Consider the following 23,218-nt stretch of genomic DNA (forward strand, 5'->3'; position numbering starts at 1 on the left):
AAAAGCATCTATACTGGTCACATGATGACACGTGTCCTACCAAACAGCAGTGTTTAATGGTTATCTGGCATACCTATTAAGAAATCTATATAATATCTCTATTTTTGCATATTACACATCATTTTGTGCTTATAAAATCGAAGGAGTTTCAGATTTATTACTACCAAACCCTTTTCTCTTGGCAGAGATGTGAGTTGTATCACAAATAAGGCACAGCTCAATTTTAATTCACGTGGCTGTATCTTGGTACCTTTGAAAAAAGCAGCATCCCTTTTGACTCTGTGCAGGCATTTATTACCTCCACAGGAGGGTGAGAAATACAACATAAAATGTAAACTGCACTAAATTTCATATCCCCACTTTTAAACAAAATAAAGCAGGAGGTCTTGATCATTCACACAAATGTATCCTACAGGCGATTATTGGAAATCATCAATTGTACTGGCCAAAATAATTTATACCACGAAATTCGGTAAATATATTAATCTGCCAAGAAGTTCCGATGCTAGTCCTTATGAAATATTTCAAGGAAGGTCAAAACTTTCCAAGCCAATGAATTTTTCAGCCACCCTTTAATATTTGGTATTTTCTTTAGTTGGAGTTAAATGGGTACATAATATCCTAATTGCTACCTCTTTGAAGAAATGAAAGCTTATTCAGAGCTTTTATGTTCCCATGAGTTATAAAATGGCATTCCAACTAATTCCATTGATCATAAAAGACTCTGAGTGTGCTTGTAGGAGCAAAATGATTGATTTCACCCCTTTGTTGATTCATTAAACCAGCCACCCTTGTTTGTCTCATCAGGTTGATTTAAAACCACCTTTGTCATCTCTTTTAAAAATAGTTAATCTTTTCATATTTTGAACTTGATTTGGTATGATAATACAAAGTTAGCTATGTAAGCCTTGAAAGAAAAATAATTTGTATATTTAAAACACTGAAATTTAAAATATTTAAATTGCTATCTTTATGTGTATTTATAATTATATGAACAATAGTCATTCTTCTACACATGTAGCTTGAAAAATTCTTATAACTAAAGTGACTTTATATTTTCAATCATACAGTGTTACTAGTCTATCAAACTTTTATTTTCAGGTATTTCTAAAACCAGGAATGTATGCTGCATGGCTATATAAACTTAACATTTTGTTTATAAGCCCAGGACTTAACATGTAAATTTTAGAATCTTATGTATTTTAAAAGTCAAATAGAGACTCACTGTTTTTGCAACTATCTAGTTAAGTGAATTGTGTTAATATATTACACTGTTCCACATAGACTACCCAACAATTTATTTAGCTCACTAAAACTATGGTGTGATTTCTAAACAAGTTTAAACATGCTAAGAGAAAATACTTTAAATGTGCTGTTCAGGTTTCTTAGCTTCTGTATCTCGGTCTTGCCATGTAAATACATAATTAAATCATTTGTATTTTTAGCATTTAAATGTGATTTAACAAGTGTACAAAAAGATGAGGGACTCAAATTATTTTTATGAATAACTACAGCCAGAAGTGTACTGTACTTATATATTGATATTTTAATAATATCTGCATCATGAACAGGATTTGAGGTCTCAAAGAAGAAAAAAGGCTCTAGAAATTTCTCATCAGTGGTATCAGTACAAGAGGCAGGCTGATGATCTCCTGAAATGCTTGGATGACATTGAAAAAAAATTAGCCAGTCTACCCGAACCCAGAGATGAAAGGAAAATAAAGGTAATGTTGTTTTAGAATGTCAATACTAGATTTTATTGCTACAGTTTAATTACATTAACTTAATCTGTAAGGATCATATTAAAAATATTAATGTTCCTGTTGCCTCTATTAATGTTCTCTTTGATTTGGTGCATTTCTTTGTATTGTGTTTTGTTTTAGTAAATGTATTGTATTAAATGTTATTCAGTTGACATGATGTTGAATGAATAAAATGTTTTGCTTTTAGACAATGTAAAATGAATTAAGAAATGTCATGTGTTTTCTGGTAAAATTGTAATTGACTTTGTGTATCTTTGTTCCAGATGAACTAATGACTTATCGGTATATGGACGACTTCTTTCTCATGTTAGCACATTCATTTCATCAGAGCATCTTCACACATCACTGTCAAATCTCTATAGATTTATTTGCATATTGTCTGAGGATGTGTTTTCCATTATTATTTTACATTTTTTTGCTTCATTCTCTGTTGCGTTCCTCAAAACTTTAAACGAAAATAACTTATTCACTTACCCTCTAAATTACATTCTATATGAATGGTCCCTAAAATAATGAGTAATCACTCCAATGTGGGTCAACCCTCAAGGCACCAGAGGAATCAGAAGAAAGAAAATGTTAGATCAATTTCATATTTTCTAATTAGAATGTCTAAAACTGAGCCTTCAAATGATAATTGAAATAATATTTGGATTCTTGAGTGAGGATGACAGTGACACCTTCCATATTTGTAAATTTTGAAAGATGACAATAAAGGAACAACAGCCTATGAAATTTCTGAGAGAAGTGTTTGCTACTTGCAGGTTGGTTGATGTGGTTAGCTAACTGCCCTGGGCCCTGTATTGGTTTTGCTCAATAGGAAATTGATCGTGAATTGCAGAAGAAGAAAGAGGAGCTGAATGCAGTGCGTAGGCAAGCTGAGGGCTTGTCTGAGGATGGGGCCGCAATGGCAGTGGAGCCAACTCAGATCCAGCTCAGCAAGCGCTGGAGGGAAATTGAGAGCAAATTTGCTCAGTTTCGAAGACTCAACTTTGCACAAATTGTGAGTTGTTACTGGCAAACCCACATAAGTGTTTGCAACTACTACTCTATTAACAGAGGCCTACTAACAACAACACAAAAAAATCCAGGTGCAATTTCAAACTACTTATGTGCATTTTGAAAGTGAGCAGTTTCTCTCACTTTGGGCTTCTGTAACACTAGTGCTTCATTTAGAAGTTTAAAACATGATAAATTAACAGCTAATAGGAAAAGCCCCCTTACCAGAAATGAAAGATACATCTTAATTTTTTTTGCTGCATCATTTTTCATAACATTGGCAATGTGAATTTGTCAATTTATCATACATTTACTTTACTTCAGTGTCTAATCCAGAAATATGTATTGCTTTCCTGAGATCATCCCATGCTAATTTTACTTTCTTACTGTATATATGGTAAATAACAAATATTTTGTGAAACATCTTATATCAACCTGCCTAAGGCCATATCCTATTGACTCAAAGAATAATAGTTTAGTCTTTAAACCTGGTTAACTTCTTAGTAGGTCACAATGATTATTAGAAAAACTTGGTGCCTAGCAAGATGGTTGGAAACTGATGTCAGATGAACAATACCATATAATGTCATTACAGAAATGCTACAAGCCAAAATGAAAAGGAATGACTTCTTTTTAACAACTGAATTTAAAGTTTGTGTTTCTCTTTCAAAAGGCAATTTAAAATTGTAATCTTGGACTTAGATTTTTATTTGTAATAAGGTACAAACTACAAAGATTTTCTGACAAACGCATTTTCTTTTCCTATTCCGGGTTCTTGTAAAGTGAAGAGGAATGAAGACAATCTGTAAATATCTAACAAAAATACATCAAAAGACCACATTATAAAAGTCTGAACAATAAGGCTTTATAATTATGTTGGATTGAATAATATGAAGCAAACAGACATTCAACCATTTTGACCTATGTAAATGACAAATGCATGTGGTTCAGCCCATAAATGAGATTTCTTGGGAAATTTTTATGATATTGTTGATTCCATTTAATAGGGCATATACTTTAAATTTGTCTAAGACAATTAAAATAACTATAAACATATACAGAAAATATGCTACATATTATTATTATTAATTTTTATACTTTAAGAAAGTTCACTTATATACTGTTTTCTATGAAATCCAGTGACCCAAAGTTTAATAGCAGTTGAATATTCTGAGTAGTTGGAAAGAATAATCTAAAAAAGATTGAAACTGTATTACATTTTAAGTCTAATTCTAACTGATTGAACGTTTCAGCCTATTATTCTTCATACTAGATGTTATGAACATAATATGTCAGTAATCACTCAAGCTTACACTAACAGAAAACTGTATCTGCAGATGCAAAATGAAGTGAGAGATTAAAGCAACCATATAGAAAAAAACTAATAAAATAGCTTTGTCTTGATTTAATAGGTCATTTACGCACAATTCCCTTGCTTTGAATGATCTGACCAACTCTTTTCTGCATTTCAATTTTCCCTGTCTGAATACACCCAGTATGAAGCATCCAATTTGTTAACAACCTAGTCTAGTTAAATTACTCAAGCTTTATGTTTAAATAAATACAGAATTAAAAATCTTCATAAATCACCCACTTAAAATGATGTATATCCCTAGACATAGTAGGCTCTTAACAAATATTTGTACAACATAATGATTGATGAAATAAAAGAAAGATATAAGAAATGGTTTAAAAATTTAAAGTGAATTATAGTAAAATAATGAGATTTATTTTATTAAAAACTATTCTTGAGTTCTGTTTATGAAAATTCGAAAATTTAGGTCTGTGTGATGGGGGCTTCTTTAATGTTAATTCTTGATTGTCCATGATGATAGATGTAATCCCAACATGTATGAATTATAATCAATATCACAATTATATTTTAATTGGATTTAGTTATAACTGAAGGATGATAGAATATAGGTAGATATGTAGAGTGATGCATAAATATATAAATAGAAAAAGATATATCCAAGATGTATCTTTGTATTCCACTGACCACAAATGTATTTGAAAAGTTGATTTCACCATACACATTAATTAGAATCTTGCTTCCCAATGCTTTCACAATGGAATCACTTGAGATAGCTACAGGATAACAGTTTAAATGAGAAGTTGTGTCTGAAATAATTCTACCATGGCCTTCATGCAGTATAGATGGTCATAGCTTCAAAATTCCTTACCTCCCCTTCATTCTCTTTCTGTTTCTCTCATCTTTATTTCTCCTAGCTGGTCCCTTTCTGATCTCTCTAGATATAAACTTGAGATTTGTAGTTAGTCCTCCATGTCTTGACAGTAGCAATTCAAGAGAATAGACAGCACTCCAAAGTGCCTAGAATTTGAGAACTAAGTTTAAAATGAGAAGTTAATTTTCTTTATTTCATAGATGAAGACTCAGAAATTGGCTAAGCGGTGTAAATTTAATGCACGTAAGTGTCTGTGTCAGAATTAAATATGACTATAGTAAATCTCAGAAAAGCCCTGGGACTTTGTCTGAGGGAGCCATGAAGCAGCCCACAGCCAGACAGGAGTGCAAACCAATGCATGATAGACTATATCAATAAACAGTGGTTCTCAGGACAAACTAGGAGCCCATTAAGAAGGGACAACAGACCAGGAAGAAGGCAGTTTAAAGAGTTCCCCATATATTCACCAGGGGAAAATTCTCATCCTACTTAGAAAATAAACATTCAAGTTTTATTTCCTATTGATTTAGAGACTAGGTTGCTCATTATCAAGCACTGACTGGAAACTGGATATAAGGAAATTTTTGTAGGATTCATTACAACAGCAGTGTCTAGTAGAAAGAACAATCTTTGCATTGGATAATCCTTAATTTAAATCCCAGTGACTTGTACTACTAGCTGTATGATCATGGGTTCATCTTTTTAAGCCTCATTTTCCTCATCTACAATGGTAATAAGGATATCAGTTATGATGGAACAACGTAATATTTGTAAAACATCTGCTGCATTGTGAGCTCAATGAGTCAATGTTTTCTTTTTATTTCTGTACAACACTGAAAGATACATTATTTGAAAAACACAATATGTGGGGCTGGGATTGTAGTTCAGTGGGAGAGTGCTTGCCTAGCACATGTGATGCACTGGGTTTGATCCCCAGTACCACATTAAAAATAAATAAATGAAAGAAAGATAGTGTATCCATCTACAACTAAAAAATTTTTTAAAAAAACCTACATATTTTATCTCATTAAGAGAATTAGACTCAGCATGCTCCATTTGTTGAAAAAGTTAACAGATATCTGATACACTTTTTTCAGTGCTATTGCACATAAAATTCCATAATCCATGGACAGATAGTTTTGTCCAGAGTCACAGAATATTTGTTGGAAATGTCATGCAAAGCTGGTGACTCTATCAATGAAGGACATGATTCTATATAAACTTGCTGTTGGAGTTATATCTGAATTCTTATTTTCTACAGGAAGGTGAAGAGCAAGATAAGAAAATAAAATAATTAGGGCTCTGAAAAATTATAATACATCTTTGGTAAACTGCATTTGGCAATTAATCTCAGATGGCCCAAGGAAATGCAAGCACAAAATTCCAAAATAAGGATACCACCATAACTAAATGCTCATGTGGAACTTCTGTACAAAATAAGCTCATGGACTAAAATTTACAATGAATGTGGAGAAATATTATTTTTACAATTGGTGTTAGAAGAAAATAAAAAATCAAATATACACATAAGGAAGTTAAAGATGAGAGGACAATTAGAAAATAATATTGAAATAAACATTTCTAATGTCCAGAAGTAAAAAACAAAATAAAAATTTTCAAGGACAGGCCATTTTGAAAAGTTAACAGGCAGATATAAAAAAAAAACGAAGTCTATAAATAAAAAAAATATTGAAATAAACAACTTTTGAAAAAGTGAATCCATAGGTAGAAAATAATATATTAATGAAAAGATGCTGAGAAAATTGCTTTGCTAAAAGTCATACAGGATATGGATAATAGAATAAAAAATTTAAGCATGTGCATAAAAAGAATTCCAGATTGCAAATATGGAGAGCATGGAGAGTAGAAAATATTTTATATAAATGACTGACACTTAATAAATTCCAATTTGCATGAATCCTTAGGTTGAATAAAGCTCTACCAGTGTGGAACAAACAAAAGTGAATCCATACTTAGATAGCTCTGAATGAAATTCAAAACATCAAATGACCAAGATGGTATAATAAAAGCTACTGAATACAAAAGACAGAATACTTACAGGATAACAATATCCACAGCAGACTTATCATCAACAATAGGTATTAGAATATAATAGATGTTAGAAAATCTTTAAAATTCTAGGCTAAATTTCAACTTCCAGGTGAACTGTGATTTAAGAATAAAGGCAAAATGTATTCAGACATACAACTGATTTTATATAAAATAATACAATGACAATTTATTATTTATTTACTCATGATGAAAGAATTACTAAAGAATATGCTTCTGTAAAAAGGAAAATAAAGCCAGAAGGAAGGATAAAGATATAAAAAGCTATATTAAATTATTTTCACTCTATAAAGAATATTTTTAAATATCTTGTAATTAACTACTAAAATTCTGTTCAGTGCTGCAAAGGAAAATACAGAGTACTATGAGAATGTAGAAGTTATTTGACCTCCATATAAAAAAGATACAACAAATATGAGACTTATTCTGGGTGGCATCAACAAATATATCTTGTATATAATATGTTCAATGTAAATTATTATCAATTATTATGTTTCTTGAGATAAAAAAATGTTGTAAACTTTTAGAATAGTCATGTATATATGGCCTTTCCTAGGAAGGAGGAGCAAAAAATACAAATAACTTAGTGGAAGAAAGAAAATAATTGTCTGGTTTCTAAAGACAACAACTTCAATTGTTCTAGATAGCCTATTGCTTCAAACACTAAGTATATGATGGTAAATTCAATGTTTGCCTAATAAGCTTTTCAAATAGACCATAGCCACACAAGAATCCACCACTCTCTCTCCCTACCCCTGTCTACATTAATTGGCATCTACTAAGCTCTCCAAACATTAGTAAATTGCATTATCTTACATGTAGGTCAAATCCCTAGACTATATCTATGATTCTCCTTACCTTTTATATTAGTAATGCAATGTAAAATAGTTCAAATCCTGTTCAGTCTATCTGCAAAATATATCTTTTTTCAGAACAATCCTTAATAGCTACAATACAGAAATTTGCCTAAATATCATGGTCTCTTACTTGGGTTATTTCAATATCCTACTTGCAGTATTTTTTCACCTACACTATTCTTTCTGGTGAAGAAAGAAGACTCTATCCAATGCATAAATAAGGTTATATCAAGCCCCTGCTGCCTATTACCCTTTTGTTGAAATCCTATGAGTGCCTGTATGATCTAGCCACTGCTTGTCACTCTTGTTACTCAAACTTTATCTTCCTTTGTGCTATTTTACTACCATAGAGGCATAATAATTTTTCTTTTACACTTAAACACAGCAACTTCATTTCCATCCCAGGACCTAAGCACATTTTTTAAAATATTTATTTTTTTAGTTGTAGTTGGACACAATACCTTTATTCTATTTATTTATCTTTATGTGATGCTGAGGATCAACCCAGGACATTGCACATGCTAGGCGAGCACTCTACCGCTGAGCCACAACCCCAGCCCCTAAGCACATATTTTTAATGGAATATTTTTAACCTAAATTTTCATGTAGATGTTATAACATACTTAACCATTTTTCCATTTTGGAACAATGAATATTTTACCAGGACTTTGGTGTATACTATGGATGTGTAATGTAAGTATTTTCTATTACAAAAATAACATATTCCTTATAAGGCTACATTCAAAACAGAATTTGAAAACTTTTCAGAACAGCAATTTTTATTACCATTACTTCTGGAAGAGGGTATACTGAGGAAGGTCAAAATTACTGAAATTAAAACTGTGATGTTGAAGAGTGAATATGAGAAAGGTTTAAAAAATGTATTACAAAGGAAATCTTTTACTATATATGAGAAATTGCAATAAGATATTTTAACCTGAAAAGTACACATTTGCAAAATATACAAGTTCCTTAAAAGTTGATTGGAAGTTAATGTTTTTAATAGTTTCACTGTAAATGACACTAGAAATGTTATTTAAATTAGTCATTAAGTGAGTACCTTGGTAGAATGAAGATTTCTTTATACTATGAATATTTTCCTTAACTTTGTAAAAAATTTTGGATTTAAACATAAAATTTACATCTATAAAGAATTTTCTGATGAATCTAGTTTGATCACAGTAATGACTTTCTTGAGTATTATTTTCAATGTCATTGAAATCTATCTAAGGATACATCCAAGAGATGGAAGACAATAAACTTCAACCAAATACTTCCCAAAGTATCTTGAGAGTTAGTCAAAAGAAAGTTAAAAAGTTCTATTGCTTAAAAAAATTGAGCACACATTGGATTAAGCAGTTTCCTCAATCTAGAATATTTCAGGGTGTTTTATATGTTAAATGTAATTATGAATTTTTAGGAGGTAGATAGATTCTACATACTTTCACATCTGGACAACTGCTCTAAAAATGGAAAAATCTCACTTCAGATTAATGATGGGATTCATGTTCACACGATGGTCAAGAACTAGTGTTCTTCAGAAAAAAAGTGAGAAATGTATCACAATATATTATGTTTCTTGTTGTTTTCAATCATCTTAAATGGAGATGTACAAGCAAATTGATCACACATCTATTTGCTACCACCTTATATAAAATAATGCCTGAAGCTAGATTTGGTGCTCTATAATGCATCTTTTTTTAAAATCTCCTTTCACACAACAAAAAGCAGTTCCATTTGAAAACTAGAAAAAAAATTTCTTTGTGTAATTGCCACTAAGGTTTTTTTCTTTGCTTTGAAATATAAACAAATATTATCAACTACCAATGAAACATCCTTGGATAATTTGAAAACATTAATAATTTTCTGATTTATAGACAATATTATTTGGTAAATGGAACTGTGAATATAAAAGACTAATAATGTTTGCTAAGGGAAATGTTGAATCAGGAGTTAGCTACTTAAAGAATATTCCTCCACTCAGTTTCAGTTTTGTTTAACATATTACAAGGGTTAAGAAAGAATTTAGACATATAAAGATTCTATGTTTTTTAGATTTGTAATGATTACAATTGTTGCCATTGCTATAAAAATGTTTTTGTTCCAGTCTCTAATTATGTAGTATAATCAATTTAATGGTAGTTTAATAAAGAGACATGTTTTTCAATAGAATCAGCCAGCTTTAACATTACATACTTATTCTCTCACTTCAAATGCATGGAAATTCTGGATAAAATATAAGGTTTAAAAATCTACCTTTCCTCTTGGTGTCATAAATGTATATACTTATGAGATACTGAACTTGGATAGAGTACCTAATGACTAAAACAAATATTTCAAGATCATTTAGGTAAATATTGTATGTGAACTTCTGCAAGATATTGTACAGAGATCAAAATGTAACTCCTGCCTAAACTTAGAACCTTCAAAGACAACCCTCATCATATGAAGGAGAATAAAGAAACCCTACCCACCAAGGAGAAAAGGCAATTTAATTATTTTAGGGGGCGGGTACCAGGGATTGAACTTGGGGGGCACTCAACCACTGATCCATATCCCCAGCCCTATTTTGTATTTTATTTATGGATAGAGTCTCACTGAGTTGCTTAGTGCCTTGATTTTGCTGAGGCTGGCTTTGAACTCGAGATTCTCCTTCTTCAATCTCCCGAGCTGTGGGGATTACAGGCTTGTACCAGCACACACAGCTTGAAAAGGTAATTTTTTATTTGATAATTACACAGTATTTTTCAAAATTAATAAAAGCCCCCATATTTGGACTGGAATTTGAGAAAAAGTCAAAGGAAAGGTAAATATACTGATAAAAACATCATGATGAAATTAATGCATTCCAAAAAGAAAAAGATAATTCTAAATGTATTATAAAAGACAGATTACTTTAGGAGTTAATGACACTTAAACTGACAGCTGATTTTAGAGCAAAGATAAAATCCAGAAGGTGGTAGAACCATATCTTAAAGAATGATGATAGAAAAATAACCCCTATGAACATAAAATTGTATACTCATAGAAACCCTTTCAAGAATAACATTGAAGTAACAATCTTCAGACAAACAAAAACTGAGTTTATTAGCATAGATTCTTATTTAAAGGACATTGGAAATGTTTTTTAAGAAGGAAAATGACCAGAGATGGAAGATTTAAGCAGCAAAGAAGAAAAAAAAGCAACAAAAATGGTAAACACATGGAACAGCCTTAAAGAAATATTTACTATGAATAAAATTACCTAATTTCTACATTAAACATAAGAGAACTAATGTTGAACATTAATGACAGCGACCTTGAGTAACATTGGTGTTCATCTGTTTTACCTTCAGCCTTTCTGGTACCTCCTTCTTTCCTCTAATGCTGAAATGCTGTGATGCTCAGTTCTTGGACATTTTCCATTTTCTATCTTTATTATATACGCCCTTCCATTTACATCCAATCTCATGACTTTATAACTAGCTATAAACTGATGACCACTACATTTTTAAAATCAAGAATATTCTTCTTCTCTGAGCTACTTTGGCAACACTGTCCATTTTTTTAGGTAAAAAATATCTTACCATACTTTCCTTTACCCATTCTCAACACAATCAACAAGGACATCATTTGAAAATTTATATCAGATGTAAATCTGATCAAACTATTTGAAATACTCTTCCCTCATCTATTCACAAGTTTTCTTCCATTTTTGCCTTCAAGTCTTTACTTAGAAGTGCTCTTGGTGAATCTCTTTCTCTGACATCCCGTGCCATACACACACACTTCACCAATACTTTCACCATTAATCACTTTCTTCATAAAATCCAGTACCAAGGAGATTTTTAGTATTTCCCACTTAATCTGAATTAATTATTTATTTTCCTCACTAGAATGAGAGCTCCAATAATGCAATAAATTTTGTCATTTTTTTCCCAGTGCTCTCTTCTTAAAACCAATAATATTGACTAAATATCCAATATACATATATATGTGTATATATGTTAAGTTCAGTAAATAATAAAGCAATTTTAATATTCTTTTAGTGCTCAGAAGGACACATTACATTTCAAAATTCAATTTTAAAGCATAATTTTAAAGTAACCATTAACTGCAGAAAATTTCTGAACAGGAAAGGGAGAACTACATACATAAACTGAGATGAAGTAAATAATCCAAATAGGAAACTAAGGTTTACAAATATTAATTGAATTGTCTAGGTGTAGTAATTAACTATATTGACACAGGACTTTAGGATTTCTGAATCTTTCTAGTTTAAAGCCACTACTGCACATGAAATAAGGTGTCAATTACACTTTAATATTCTTTAACTTAAAAAAAATTATCCAGAAGATGTATCCAACATTTTATCACATAAATAAATATTATCTCAAATAGTTGGCTCTAAATAATGCACTAAATGAAAAACATTAGGATAGATGTGTCAAGGAGGTGGGGTTGTAGCTCAGTGGTAGAGCTCTTGCCTCGCACATGTGAAGCAGTGTGTTCAATCCTCAGCACCACATAAAAATAAATAAATAAATCTGTTGTGTCCATCTACAACTAAAAAATAAAAAATAAAAAGACATGTCAAACTGGATTGACTATTCCCAATTATTTTATAGTTAGATCACAGCTACATTAAGTACCTTGTATTGTTCATTAAAGTTGTGGCAATGGACTACAGCAATAATTTAATGTCAAATATAAAAACATAAGAAAAAATGTTACCATTCCTATAGTGGTGTGCCAAATTTTGTCATGAGTTGGAACTGTATCATATTTTTCAGGCATTACTGATGTCAGATATATTATGAATTATATATTTTTTCAGAAATATTGGACATAAATCCAAAATTGATACATTATTGATAATGACAATTTTATCTAATTTATTGGTAAAACTAGAATATAATTTTTGACATAAGATAAAGTAACTTGTTTCATTGACGTTAATATTGTCTTTTTTCAGAATGTCACAAGGCTGAAAAAAAAAGACTAATTTGATAGAACTATTTTGAAATTATTTTTTATTTATTTTGAATAAGTAGATTAATTTGATCTTTACTTAGTAAAATAAAAATGGTTATAATATCAATTATTTTATTGTATGAAATTACAACATTCTGCAATATCAGATATTCAAGACTATATCTTTATAAAGGCTATTCTTAATCTTCATAGAAGCCTAACAGGACTAAAATCTGTCAAACAACTTACCTACATTCCCATAAAATTAGGGGCAAGTGTTCCCACATGAAAATAGAGTTTTATCAAATTAACAAAGAGTTTTATTAATGTTATTTTCTTGGTAGCAGTGGGTAATGGAGGTAATGTGAACCTCCCAGAAATAGCGAGGATGAAGTGAAATTGGACCCTTACTGAAAAATGATAAACTCGAGTTTTATGTTGGATATATTGAGTTGTTAATTCTTTCATTAAATAAATACATTTTTCTAGTGCCTCCTATGTGCCAGACAACACAAAACATAAAATAACATTGGAAAATCCATAGTACACATACAAAGATGTAATATTTGACAAATATAACTAATACAATGAGTAAGAAAAAAGAACAAGAATTTCTACACAGCAATTTGACCTGTTGCAACACAACAATAAAAAGTGTAATTTTCTCCAATCTAAATTTGCTTTGAAAATATGGAACACCAGCTGGAAGGGAGCTCAGATGGCTTTTGCAGAATTGGAAATATCCTTCTGAGCATGCCCGAAACAAATGGTTAAAAATAATTAAATCACTGGCACCATCTGTGAATCATTCCAATTTTCAATGATTACTTAAGACTCTCATTGTATGGAACATATTCTGAAAACAGATGAATAAAATTAATTCAAGTATATAGCTTTTCCAACTTTGAATTTCACTAAAAATGAATTACAATATTTTCAAGTTTGCTAAGTTATTTGATAATTCTTCTGTCCTCCTTTATGAGACAATATTTTACACATTGATATATGTTTGAAAATTGTTTTATTTTAGAAATAAAAATGAAACTTCATTATAAAATGATTTTGTTTGAAAACATTCCATTTTTTACTGTTTTATTTAATCTTTTTAAGTATAGTTCAGTATCCATTGAGTAACAATTTTCTAATAGAAAACTTAAAATCCAACTTGATTGCATTCTTAAATTTAACATCATATTCTATAATGAACAACTTTAAAAAAAATTCAATGACTAATTTTACACAGTAAAAAAGAAATCTATATTTAGTAACGACAAATTTATTAATAAAATATACATGGATTATATGAAAACAGAGTGGTTATGTCCACACAAGCTTAAGATATGCAAATTAATTGATAATTTAGAGGTATTGTTAACTGTTTATCTGGATAACAATGCATTGATACTTGTTGCCAGAGTAGATTAATTAGGAAAGTTTCTAGTAGTTCCTTGAAAATAATGTTCATTATAGTGTCTTCTTAACTAATAGAATGTCTATGTGGCAAAAAGCAATATATGAATTGCTCAACAATAGAGTTGGCTATAATGTTTATAACTCCTTTTGTGAAACAGACAATATTCAAAATTTGTTAAATGATTACTAACTAGGCAATAGATATACATGAAGCATGTGAATGATATTAATCACACTGTATTTTAGTTTCTTAGTTTATAGATATATTTGACTATTTCTTATGTGGAAAATCACTATAACAAAGCTACATCCATTCATATATTATCTTCCTTAGTGGGAAATGGACTTTTAAGTGCCACAAATTTACACAATGTTTTCCATATCAGTGTCTTTGCATTTGTGTTTCTTTTGAATTGATCCCACTTTTCTGCTCTTTGTTTATTTTGTTTTTGCTTTTTTGCTGATCTCTGATCATCTTCCAAGATGAAGAGTGAATATAACTTGTCTCATGTCATTCACAATATTTTCTCTATCTGCCAGGTTTTTATATAAATATATAAGATTAAAATATTTATTGCAATCTTATATATTTATATATTTACTTGTTTATAATAAGTTGTTTCCTACAATTTGAATGCAAACTGTATAAATGGAGGGATTTTGTCTCTGTCTTGAACCAGTGTTTCCCAGTAGAGAGAGTCTGGCTCAGAGCAGGTACACAATAAAAATATATTGAGTGAATGAATGAAATTAGCATCTTCCTTTTGGAATTCCTTGCAGTTTTAAGTTATTTTTTTTTTCTGTATTCTTAATCTAGTGATACCCCAATGCTCGTCTTCAAAGTTTTCATTGGTCCACAAGGAAAGAATAAACACACATGCGTGCACACACACACACACACACACACACACACACACAACAAATTTGAGCTTTTCATAGAGCTAAATTCATATAATAATTGTCATTTGTTATATACTTGTGGCCTTCTACAGTTTGGAAGGTATTAAAATGATTTTCTACTTTTAAACTTTTTTTATTATTTTCTTACTGTGTTCTGTACTATAAAAAGTAAAGAGTGGAACTTTGTGAGGTTTCCTAACATTTTTTGGTGATATTTTTATTGATCAATGCAATAAAAAGTTTTCAAACCATCAAGTTAGAGAAATTTATTCACATGAAGGGGCAATATTCCTGCCAAGTTTCTGTGTTGGTTGCTTGAAGCTTTTAGAATGAGGATGGGAAAGCACTAAAAACCCATCATCACCTCCAATTTTAATGATCTTTGGGGCAAAAAATACTAGTCCCACAAGAGTTACTCACTGGAATGAGATGCTGGAATTTTCTTTTATTCTCTGTAAGGAACAAATACAAGAAATATATAGAGGATAAAATTAGGGTATCACAACATCTGCCAAATATATTTTCTGTACAAACACAAGTATAAATGTACCAAAATAGTATTTGTTTATATTTTCATCCTCTGGATTTAAAACTGTTTTTGATTGTTGCAGTGATCTAAAGAACTCATAATAGTATCATTTGTTAATGCTGTTTAGATTCCAAAAGCTAAATTTGTTTATTTTAAAACATGAGAGCTACATTTACTGTGCTTTATCCAATTTGAAACTGAAAGCATGAGGATTAAAAAAAAAAAAAAAGACTGGGCAGATGCTGTGCATTTAGGTTAATACACATACTTTCTTTATATTCTTCATCCAAATAGCTATAACCAAAAATATTTAACACAGTTGTTTCTAGTTAGCATTATTTTAGTTAATATTTAAAAAATACTTTGATACAAAAAGTATGAAAACAATAATATGACAAGTATTGAGTGGAAATTTTTTTTGACAAAATACTTTATTATAACTGTTTTTATAAAAAGATTTTGGGAAAAATTATATCTAAGACCTCAGGTAATTACCATTTTAAAACATATGATTGAAAATGGATCTGAAATTGATCATTGAATATTATTTCTTAGAGTCAAAACTTGTAAATTCACTGGGAAGAATAGTAGGGATTAATATTGAGATTCTTGTCATGTGAAATACAGTGATAATTATTAATTGGAATATTAACAGAGAACAAACTACCTCAAGAGGAGCTAACATGATTGTAAACTATAGTTCATTAAGTGAAGGTGTTATTCTGGAAACCCTAAGAAAGTATTGAATATTATTTTTAATAATAGAATTTTTTCAGTGCTTATAACCTGGTAAAATAGATTATATGAGGAAAATACTATCAAATATAATAATACCAAATATAAGTATAGTTCAAGGCCAAAAACATTGAATGGATTCAAGAGAATCATTTTAATAATAAAAGATATATTTCTTTTAAAAAATTAATGCAATCATTAATTCTTATGCACCAAAAATTTGGATGCATTCTACATAAGGTAAAACGTACTAGAAATGAAAGGAGAATATGGTAAAAATCACAGCTTTAATTGGCACTTTGCATATAATTTGATAGATGAAAACAGATAAAAATCTAATCAAGGATAGAGGTGATTTTATTTAAAACAACAAGCTAAATTTCATTCATATTTTGTGTATAATCATAAAAGGATATTATTCTTACACAGTACTGGGACATTATAAAAAAGATGATATATCCACAAAGAAAAATTTTAAAAATGACAGAAAATAGATATTTTACAAGTCATCACTTTTTATTAACCAATAATCCAAAGATGTAGAGAAACATTAGAAAAAAATTTGGTTCAACTCTTAAGGCTTTTAAAAATAATGTATTATATTTGCATATAGCAACTGAAGAAATGTTTTTGATAGACTTTAATTCTTAAAAGTCATATACAGGATGATGTAATACTTTTAGAAAATAGTGAAAACATACCTATATCTATCTATCTATCTATCTATCTCTCTATATATATATAGTTAAGAAGTTTAGAATATACTATACAAAATTAATACTAAATTGAACATTTATTTCAGAGAAAATGGAATTGGCAGTAGGAAGAAATGAAGAGTATCAATGTTTTCTGAATATGTGGTTATATTGATTGAACTGTAAGCTAATATTATAATGCATTAAAAATAACCATATAACGGAAGCAAAGTGATAAGAGATTGCAGTAGTGAATTTCTTTTTAACATGGTTGTAAGTTAAGCATGGTCCCTTCCAATTGGCATTACCAAAACAGGCTGTTATTACTTCAATCAGAGCTGTAGAAAGCAAAATCTAGTAATTGACTCTGAAAGTTATGGAATATAGACCAAGACAAAGCACATAAGAAGGCAGGATGACTGCACCTTGAAAGAATTTTATAATATCACCTACAACAATATTGATGCTATTCAATGGATACCCAATTGACTGAAGAGTCCTGGCAAAGACTAGAGGCTGCTGTTGCACACAAAGAAAAGAGAATTATCCTTAGGCACTAAAGACTCCTAAACATAGATGAGGAATTGCAAATGGAAAAGAACACTGTTATGTGAAAGCCTCCTATGTTAAATCTGTTTTGAATGTTCAATTTATAAACAATCAATTAACCTGAATATAACTAAGGAGACAAAATACTCAAGCCAAAGTAGATATTTAGCTAAGAATAATAAAATGACAGCTAGTGCATGTTTGCAGTTTCAAAATGATAGCTTCAAAGGTTCCCATGTGTTCTTAATTGCTGTTTGTTAAGCAGAAGAGTTTTCCTTTTTGTCTTAATAGTTTTAGCCATCTTCCAAATGCCCTTGTTTAGAAGGAACAATAGTAACTTTGTGATTTATAAATAATAGTATTTATAAAATTACAGGACCAAATTCCAAATAACATGTGTTTATTATCCCACAATCTATTCCTTTAAATATTTCCAATATTTTATATGCCTGCAATAAAACATAGGGAGTTACAAAACAGAACTTTGGGGAATGTGACTAAAAGATGGAGAATAAACTACAAATATCACTACCATGATGAGTTCAGCAGTCATTTTCGCAAAAGAAAAGTGTATAATTTACAAATATTGTATTTAAACATGTATAACTATATAAATAAGCTTATATGCAACATAAAAAGATAAATGCATGTGTGCTCATGTACACATAGATATACACATAGAGGTACAGTTCAGTTGGTAGCAGTAGTTTGATTTAGAGAGTGCCATATATTGTGATGTATTTGAATGTTTTTAAATATAGGCAAGAACTGAATGATTTTCTTACCTTTGTGTATAAATCACTAAAACAAGTAATATAGATATAAGTCAAATCCATTAAACGATAATAAGGACAAATTATTTTTTGCTCTCTCCTCTCCCCACTCCCTACCCCTTGGCATTTGTGTTGTCTTGTGCTAAAGATTTTCAGAAGACCAAGTGTTTCTTATAAAATCTAGACTCTTTTTGCCTTAGTGGATTGCAGCTATTATTTATTGTTTTGGTCACTTATTCTTTCCATTTACTTTTGGTTTCTATTCTAGTAGGGGTAGAAAAAGAAGCTAATTAAGTTCATTAGAGTTATCTCTAAAAATCAGAGCAAAATAAGAAGATTTTCAAAAAAGAACTTGAAGAGTCATGTCATAAAAATACAAGTAAGCTTATGAACTTTATAAAATGAACTTATAACCCAGAGGCATTTTAAAAAAATACTTTTCTTGATTCCAGTTAAGTTATAAATATGTTCATCTGATTTCTGAATAAATTATGTATTGCTGTGTATACAACTTAGCCAAAAATCTTAGAGTTTACTGTACATCATTTCTCTGTATTCTTTATTTCCCCTTGTTGTGAAATCTCTTATTATAGATTTTTTTCATTTTTGTATATTAGGCATTAGAGTTATATATAATAGTGGGGTTGATTTTGACATAATCATACATGCATGAAACGTTAGTTACTCCATTTCAGTCCCTGTACTTCCTCTTCTCCACCCTCCTGCCTCTCCTTGTTCCTCCTGCCTTTACTGGTCTTCCATCTATTTATTTTTAATTTGGTTAGGATGCTTGAGAAATTTCCTCACAAAAACAAATTAGAATGTGCATTTGTTAAATCTTCAATTTTCAAAGTGTTCTTTCTCTTTTAGTCATAATAATGGATTTGTTGGGTAATAACAGAATTCTTGAATTTCTCTCCTCTATTTTCAATGGGTGCTATAAATTGTGTACCACCATCCTCTGGTTTTCCTGTTTTGCATTTTTACTGTTTCTTAACTTTCAGGGAAAAGTGTAATTCTAGCCCAAGTCTCATTTTGTACACTTAAATTCCACTTTCTCTAAAATTCTGTAAGGTACTACATATTTCACCCCTTAAAGTTCATAAATTTAGGAAATGATTCAGTATATTTCTATTTATGTGCCTTTATTTATTCTGTAATCTTTTTTGGTACTTGGATAACACTTTTAGATTTCACAAGTCAACTTTTTAGCTCAGGGAATTTTCCTTCATGATTATTGCTTTTATCTGCTTTCTTTTGTCAATCTGGTACTGTCCTCTAAGTCTGTCGTTGATTACTAGGATTTCTATTTCTTTCATTTTTTCTTTATGTTGTAGAATACATCCTTTCCTCTGGTTGATTCTCCAAAACTCAAAATTTTATTTTTATTAATAACCATTCTCTTTCTTCAAATCATCTAATGAACTTTTAAATACAAGATAATAAGCTTCCTGAACTCTAATGTTATTTTTTAAACTTTCTCATTTTTATTAAGTCATTCTTCTATTTCTTCTAGTGCATTTCTTCTATGGACTTTCAATTTTGTCTAATTTCTTCAAATCCTTGTAATCCTGGAAGTAACCTGTCATTTTTTTTTGGGGGGGGGTGTATTTATTTATTTATTTATCATCTCATGCTTAAATCAAAGAGTTTGAGATATCTTAACACAAGAAAAATTCAGGGTGAGGGTTTTGATGTATACTGAGTGGTTGAGAAGCAACAAAGATAATGTAAGTATTTTTTTCCTGGTAAACAATAGTTTAACAAGCTGAGACCTCTCCAGAAAAAGTATGTATCGGAAAACATCTCTGATGCCATGAATGGGGGTTGGAGGTAAGGCTGTTCTAAGCCACTTGGTACAGCCACTGTTCAATAATGCTCACATGAAAACCAGCCAGTACCAATCCATTCTTGGGTCTTAAATCAGTGGTATCCCAGAAATCATACCACATACACATCCAAAAATCATCAGAGATTATCTTTGTGTCAATCAAAATCCTTTTTCTTTCACTTCTCTAATAGGCCATATTTAGTGACTGAAATTCTACCAAGTTACTAATTTATGTTAATTCATTGAAAATTCTTATTAAAATGCAAATGTTGTCCTTTGAAGGATAACACTTTAAACCACTATAAGCCATTAACACATTTTCAAGATTCAGTTTATCAGTTTAATTAGATAGTAATTGAGCTTGCCCCTGAGGAATTAAGTAAATTTAATGATGCAGAATGGAAGAATCAACATGAAGCAGGTCAATGAGCAGGTCCATCCAGACCTTTAATACAGGACACTATACATGTCTGGCCTCCTAGAAGTATTATATACTTAAAGACTGGCAAATTCAGCTTTCCTTGCAGATCTCTTTTACTGACAGTCAGCCTAGATCTAAAAATTCATTCTAACTTTGGAAAACAAATATTTGTATAAAAGATGATTTTCTACAAAATTTTACATTGATTAGTTTATGTCTTTTTAGTGAAATTTTTAACAAGACAGGTAAAATAACCTTATCACATTTTGTTGATCAATCAATTAATGAAAATTTGGGGTTGATACCCCCCTTTTGTTGTTACATAAGTTTACAAAAGCAAATTTTTTACATGGTGGAATAAGTGGAAGGAGATTATCAAAGATTGAACATTTTCTCATTGCTGTTTTCTCTGTGTAGGGTCATAACAAAATTGTTTGGACCCATTAGACTCAATATTCAAAGACTTTCTCCCAATGACTTAATTAAAACCTGCAAGTCCAAGTACTGTTGGAATACTAGTACTCTCATATCCTTTGTGTGTATACAAAATACTGAACATGGCTGAGTAAACCCATAGTGATTTAATTTGTACCATATTTTTGTTTCTTTTTTCTAAATGCTTTTAACATTTGAAATGCTCCCCCCTATAGATTAATCATGTTTTTTTTTTATTTTTGCAAAATTTAATTGTTTGCTTTGCTTTTTTCTCTGTACAAAATCTATGAAGGATCCAGGGGAAATAAATAAAAATAGTCTATCTTTGTTTATTACTCTGGAAGTATCTCTGGAAGGAAACTTGTATTTCTCTGACAACTTTGAGACTAAGAGAATGGACCATTTATCTAAGATGACTTAAGTCATTTCCATTTCATTCATTAAGCACCAGAAGCTACTTAAGGCCTGGAATCTTATTTGGGTTTTAACCAACATTATATTATTACTTTTAAACATTCTACAATAGTTAAGAATGTCCTTTAACTCCCCTTTTTCTTTTTTTAAAATTTATGTATTTTAATTTATTATACAAGACAGCAGAATTCATTTCAGTTCATATTACAAATATAGAGCACAATTTTTCATGCCTCTGGTTGTACACAAAGTATAGTCACACCATTCATGTCTTCATACATGTACTTAGGGTGATGATGTTCATCTCATTCCACCATATTTCCTACCCCCATGCAACCTCCTTTCCTCTCCCTCCCCTTTGCCCTATCCAAAGTTCCTCCATTCCTCCCATGCTCCCTGCCCCCATTATGGATCAGCATCCACATATCTGAGAAAACATTTGACCTTTGGTATTTTGGGATTGGCTTATTTCACTTAGCATGATATTCTCCAACACCATCCATTTACCAGCAAATGTCATGATTTTATTCTCTCTCAATCCTGAATTTGTGTATATATACCACAGTTTCTTTATCTATGCATCTATTGAAGGGGATCTAGGTTGGTTCCACAATTTAGCTATTGTGAATTGTGCTGCTATAAACATTGATGTGGCTGAGTCATTGTAGTATGCTATTTTAAAGTCCTTTGAATATAAACTTAGTGGGATAGCTGGAGCATCCCTTTTCATGAAGTTTTAGTATATATGAATATATTTTAATATATACCAATATATATTTGTGCTGTAGTGGAATCTTTGGTTTTGCATCAGAGTAAAATAAAAGAAAATCACCAAACTTGGAGAAAAAAGAATATGATAAGATATAAATTAACAGATTTTCCTATCATGATTCAATTTATTAATAAATAAATGTATTTTGAAGATTCAACATCTTTATGTTAGCACTATGATGTAAAACGATGACCCCATCACTATATTAATTTTATTTAGACAATATCCTTTATTAGATTCTAAATGCATTGACATATTTTCTGTGTAGCATATTTATATGAGATATATTGATATTGTGAGGCATATGTCTTAATAATATGGCATATAATACATTTTTCTTCTTAAGTATCTTTGACCTCATAACTCATAAATGGGCCACTAGCCACAATGCATTTGAAGGGGAGAAAAGTTCTTTAAATCATGGAGGAAGACATTTTCTGTTAAAAATCCTGATATAATGCATCATTTCTTTCAAAACAGAATTGGCTTTATTTCATGCAGTTATGTGACCCTTCAAGAAACAAATTTTAAGTAATAGAAAAATGTGATAACTCAACTTTCAGAGAAACTAAAGTTTATTTAAAACTTTATAACTGATGCCTATGCCTACTTACATAGCTCAAACTCTCAAAACCATTTTGACTTCAACTTTAGTTCATACAAATCATAGTTGTGTTCTATAATAATCCTTTTTAAGTATTGATTAAACTTTCTATTTTTAAATAAAAATAGGCAATTTTGGACTTTTGACCTTTGTTACTAGAAAGTAGGATAGTGTATTCATTTGGGTATATATATAGTTAAAATGAAAATGAATAGAGAGAAATAAAAATGAATTAGTATGGGTATAGCACTTCCTAATGATGCATGAATATCTATAATGATATAAGATGGTAAAGAATGTTACCAAAAGCAAGTTAATTTTC

The 23,218-nt window shown here is 30.3% G+C and overlaps 1 protein-coding gene across 17 annotated transcripts in view; it reads left to right on the forward strand.

The window, feature by feature from the left end:
• Dmd (dystrophin) overlaps nucleotides 1–23,218 on the forward strand; it is a 2,094,227-nt gene that overhangs the window by 916,332 nt on the left and 1,154,677 nt on the right. For 16 of the 17 annotated variants that reach the window (XM_078034984.1, XM_078034996.1, XM_078034982.1 and 13 more), the window contains 2 exons: nucleotides 1,572–1,724; nucleotides 2,581–2,763. In XM_078034984.1, coding sequence (XP_077891110.1) covers nucleotides 1,572–1,724; nucleotides 2,581–2,763 — 336 coding nt within the window. The remainder of the gene's footprint in view (nucleotides 1–1,571; nucleotides 1,725–2,580; nucleotides 2,764–23,218) is intronic. The other variant, XM_078034994.1, reaches the window with a different exon arrangement.

This window comes from Ictidomys tridecemlineatus, chromosome X (assembly GCF_052094955.1).
Source record: "Ictidomys tridecemlineatus isolate mIctTri1 chromosome X, mIctTri1.hap1, whole genome shotgun sequence".
NCBI classification, from domain to species: Eukaryota; Metazoa; Chordata; class Mammalia; order Rodentia; family Sciuridae; genus Ictidomys; species Ictidomys tridecemlineatus.